The following is a 5,250-nucleotide window of genomic DNA, read 5'->3' as shown; positions in this document are numbered from 1 at the left end:
AAGTTTTTGTTAGTTGTCAAGAAGATAGCACATCCTTTCCTTGGAGAGGAAAAACAGCAATGAAGAACAAAACGTATCAGGTCAAATCAACAGCAAGACCTGATTTAGACTTGCTTTTTGCCAGGAAATTCCAAGTACTCCCCATTCCCTTTTTATTTTTATGTATATAGTGAATTTGACTCTTCCTAGAGGCTAAGAGACAGAAAACAACTGGAGGAAGGAGGAGTGCCTTGAGTGGGCTATGAATTTGTTAAATAAAAATAAATGATAACAAATGCTTATTAATCAATTTCTGTATATGAATAAGTTCCAACCGATTATACCACTATCATGGTACTACTCACCTATTTTGTCTCAAATATACTTTTCCAATTCCATAATGTGCCAAGCAGTTGAATCTCACTTTCTGATATTGCTCAATTATTTTATCAAAATGAAATTTGGCTTTGCTTAGTTCCTGTGGAAGAAATGAAAGAGATCAAAAGCACTGTGTAAACATTCAGATACACAAATGCCAGTTACTGTACAATTAATAAATACAGAATGAATGATGCATATGTTTTGTTATTTTCATTCTACTAATTAGCACCAATAGATAAATTCTGCTTTTGAAAGCATCTTATCTTAGCAGAATAAATGTATGACAAATAATAACAGTAACAATATTTTTAGATCAGTTCTGTTATGTGTAGAGATTCCCCTGATGCACATTAAGCTGCTCTAGGAGAATATAATAGAGTTTGAAAGCTTTCAAACATCTTTCCATTATAAAACAAGAAGCAACTGATGAAGATTGTATTGTATGAACAACCATTATCAATAAAATAATGCAGCACTTTTTTGTCAAATGTTCAACTTGAATTACTTTAAATGATGATATATCGTAAGAAATATAAGTATAGTCAAATGTCATGCTAAGAATTATTATCTTCCTTTATACTTTTTTTTATAAGCAATATTTCACTTTTGGTAAAAATGGCTGTAGCAAATTTGATGTAAGGAAAGAGATGAAAAAGCAAAGAGCTGACCTGAAAAAGCCTTACTCAAACTAATTTGATGCCCATTTAAAGCATCTTAAATTCATACTTTCCTTTGTTAGGTAGGTTGTAAAAAACATAGTAGCTTGAAGCCTTACCTCAGGCTGCCCTATTCCAAGGAGAGCATTGGCATATCCATACATGATCACAACATAATCAACAAGAGCAAGGTTCAGATTCTGCAATGATTGAAAAACAAATACTAAAAGATGTGGAAATGTTTGTTGTTAATATATTCTAGCAGAAATACAGGTTTCATCATACACAATACTGAAGCATAATACAACTCTTTGCCTTTTGCTATTTCTCCTTAGCTTAGAATGAGATAGGGAGATTAAATCCACCCAAGAAGTGAATTCAGAGTTAAATGTCCGGAGATTTAAAGCCAAATGGTAGTATGCTCTCTCACATCCAATTAAAAAATAGTTACTTGCTCCTGCAATTAGCTACTTGCTCCCGTAATTTTTAGTCTATGGATTGACTACCTAACTTACTGAAAAAAAATAAAACTCTTTGAGAACTATACAGTATAGCTCTTATGCAGTATCATTTGTAGAGAGCATATATTCATAAAAGCACATAAATGTATTAAGTTTGTTTGACAAAAGGTCAAAACAAGAAGATCCAGGCACTCTGCTAAATATATCTAAATACATTAATTGCCAATAACTACCAGAAAGGAACAAATTCAAACAGCTGAGAAATACAGATACTAATTACTCCTAAAGCAGTGTTTCTCAACCTTGACAATTTTAAGGCATGTGGACTTCAACTCCCAGAATTCCACAGCCAGCAATGCTGGCTGTGGAATTCTGGGAGTTGAAGTCCACATGCCTTAAAATTGTCAAGGTTGAGAAACACTGTCCTAAAGGAACCACACATATGTGAGTGGAACACACTCTAACCATTTTTGAATAAAATTACCTGTTCATTGACAAAAAAAATTTAACCAATATCTAATTATATTTTCTGGCATCAATTTATTTAATATAAGAAGTCATAAGCTTCTTTATAAATATATTGCTTTAATAGCATTTTGGGAAGAATATACATAGCATATTTCATTAAGAAGTTAACCTTACTGTAAGCAGATTATAGAATCATTTCTGTTACCTGTAGTTGAGACGGATCCAGCATATTTAAAGTTAGCACAAATGATTGTTCAGCACTGTGAAAACATTGATCCATTAAAGATGTGGATCCATTTTTCATATATGTCTTCAACATTTCTAATGAAAGTATTACATCCCCCTACAAAATCCAAAACAAGGATAGTTGTTTTTATTGTATCAAAAATTCTTTGTAGTCTGATTAAGAAAAATCCTCTAGGAAACTTAAACTATATCCTAGACAGGCAATATCCCTTCAGCAGAATTTCAACTGCATTAGAGTTATACCACACGAACAATAAGAGAGAATGGAAACTGTAGTTTCAGACATTGACCACTCCTGCCCTAAATGTGGCATCACCAGTGCCGTAGCACATACAACGCCTATACATAGCTCCACTGACTGCCCCAAATGAAAAATAAATAAATAAATAAAATCACCAAAAATCTCATAAACTAATCAAATGCTTGCCAAAGGAGAGCAGGCAGCTTCCCTCTGTATACGGAAGATAACTCCTGTGGTGGGCTGCAGAAATGAAGCTCAATTCTTCAGGATCCAAGCTGTGTTTCTGCAGCCCTTTGGAGGAGTCCCCCTCCCCTTTATGCACAGAAAGGAACATGTGTTGGGCTTGAAACAAAACAGGGACCTTGGTGAGTCCCACTTCGTTTCTCCAGCTCAGCACGTGACTTCCTCTCCCTTCCATGCATGGAGTGGAACTCATGAAGATCCCAACTTCATTTTTCCAGCCCAGCAGAGTTCTTTTCCCCTCCATACCTGGGAGGGAACTCAAAAAGAGCCTGTTGTCATGTGTCTGATTAACGAAACACTTAAAAGGACTTTCAGGCATATTTCTTCCTAAAAGCATTTATTAAGGTTACAGAGACGTCAGTACGGCATGGTGGAAATGCTTAGATCTGGATTCTTTTCCGTTACACATACATTCTAAGTATTTTTCCCCCGCCCCTATTTTGGGGTCATGGTTCACATCTTCCAATTAACTTGGAAGATGTGATTTACTTCCGGTTTCTTTTTCCTGGGCTTTCACTGTTGCCTGATTTAACTATAAAAATACCAGACAGTTCTGCATATTGTCGAAGCAAGAATATACAGTATTTGCAGCGTTGACACCTGCTTTGTTTCTGCAGACTGAAGAAAGATTTCCATCCCCATCTTCCAATGCATGGAGGAGAGAGGAAATCCTTTGGCAGGCAGCAGCAGCTTGCAATCTTCCTTGCCGCATTCACCATTAACTTTCTGGGGAAGCCGACAGAGAAGAACGCAAATGGCGACGGCACCAGTCATAAATGCAAGCAGGTTACAAGGACCCAGACTACAATCACATGACCATGAGGCAATGTTTTACAATGGTCAGAAGCACCTTTCTGGGTTATCATAACTTCAAATAAACAACTAGTTATAGTCAAGGACTACCTGTAAAACCCTAGGGTAGTAAAGCTGACATCAGATTTTCCTGGCTTTCAAAAAAGATGAACCCCCCCCCCTTTCCATAGAATATTTTTAAACACCACTGTAGCTGGTCCAGAGAAACATACTAATCTATACAGAGCTTTACCTGACAATGAAAATTTTATTTATTTAATTATTTAATTTCTATATCAAGAAATTATTGACAAAATTCTCCAATATAAACATTAGTAGTTTAATGATTGTCAAGATTATTGTACAACTCTGTGCATATTTATCATCAATTTAGTAATCATATAGTCTATCCAGCAAGTTTTTCATATTCAGTAAATTCACATGCTTGCTATTATATTTCCCATATTTAAAAAATAATGTATTATTTAGTTTTTCTGTTACCTGTTGCACATTTCCACAATGAAAGTTATATTTATCTACAACTTTTTTAGAATCAGTTTTCAAATTCAGTTGTTCTCTGCAATTAAAACAATTTAAGAATTATATTCTTGGTTAAGAAAAATCTATTTTACAGACTATTTATTGCATATTTCTCTCCTGGGATTTGAAAGAGATAGGAAAAGTGATGTTGATGAGAAAGAATGCTGAAATACATTTCTTAAAATTAAAGCATCTGGATATCAAATGAGAGATTTGGGAAATATATTAATGATATATGAAAGATGGAATATTTAATTCCATAATTTACAGTTAACGATAATAAAACTTTTTTTTCTTAATTGACAATATATAACTACTGGGAAACTCTAATAATTATTTATTTATTTATTTATTTATTTTAGAGTGTAAAGAAAGAAAAAATTGTGGATCAGTCAATTAGTTCTAGCAATGAAATAAGGTCTTAAGGACACACTAAAATTGCATTTAATTCTTCAGTGAACTCATTCTCACTTGCTTACTTCAAGCATATTGAGGAGAAGCCAGGCATTATTATCTTTACTTCTTAAAGAAAAGCCCTTAGGTGTACAGGTATATTGGGGCATATTGTGTTAATTCTAGATATAAACATGTCACAGTAATTGATTCTGTATTTGTGTTTTTATTAAAAGATGCCAGAAAGACACTTTTACTTGAGATAATTGCCTATCGTAAAAAAGTTTGAAGATGCACTTCAAAAATATAAATGTATCTGCAAATCTCTAAAGTAGTTAACTTATTGATTTAATATTAATGTAGACATTTCTACGTGTGAACTGTCATTCCCTTTATTTGAATAACTTTTACATACTCATAGCTAGGCTTCTTTTTTTAAAAAAAGGATAAGCTACCGTATTTATCGGCGTATAACACGCACAGGCGTATAACACGCACCTTCATTTTAAGAGGGAAATTTCAGGAAAAAAAATTAAATTTCAAATAAAGAACTTGAAGCAAAATAAGGGTAGCTCAGAACTTTTTTTATTAATATTATTAACACTTATAAGGTAAATAATGTAAAAGGACAGTAAAAGCAACTGTTTTAACAAGAAACTTGGATATTCTGTTTTTACAAAAGTTTACTCAGAAATCGCTACTATCTGGGAAACCAAGAAACTCTTCATCTTCACTGCTTTCTTCAAAAACGCAATGAACACTGCTGCTTTCACTGCTACTATCTTCATAAATCAGATCATCTTCTTCACCATCCAAAGCATTACTTATGCCACATTTCTTAAAAGATTTG

General features: G+C 33.6%; 1 protein-coding gene across 1 annotated transcript in view; it reads right to left on the bottom strand.

Moving 5' to 3' along the window:
• The window catches only part of TTC3 (tetratricopeptide repeat domain 3), a gene marked incomplete in the record, with an annotated part of 69,752 nt that overhangs the window by 35,506 nt on the left and 28,996 nt on the right, over nt 1-5,250 (bottom strand). Inside the window, 4 exon segments of the mRNA XM_015826204.1 lie at nt 345-457; nt 1,136-1,216; nt 2,151-2,288; nt 3,969-4,044. Coding sequence (XP_015681690.1) covers nt 345-457; nt 1,136-1,216; nt 2,151-2,288; nt 3,969-4,044 — 408 coding nt within the window.

Source organism: Protobothrops mucrosquamatus, unplaced genomic scaffold (genome assembly GCF_001527695.2).
Source record: "Protobothrops mucrosquamatus isolate PMUCROS unplaced genomic scaffold, P.Mucros_1.0 scaffold_207, whole genome shotgun sequence".
Lineage (NCBI taxonomy): Eukaryota > Metazoa > Chordata > Lepidosauria > Squamata > Viperidae > Protobothrops > Protobothrops mucrosquamatus.
This window is presented reverse-complemented; position numbering and strand designations above follow the sequence as displayed.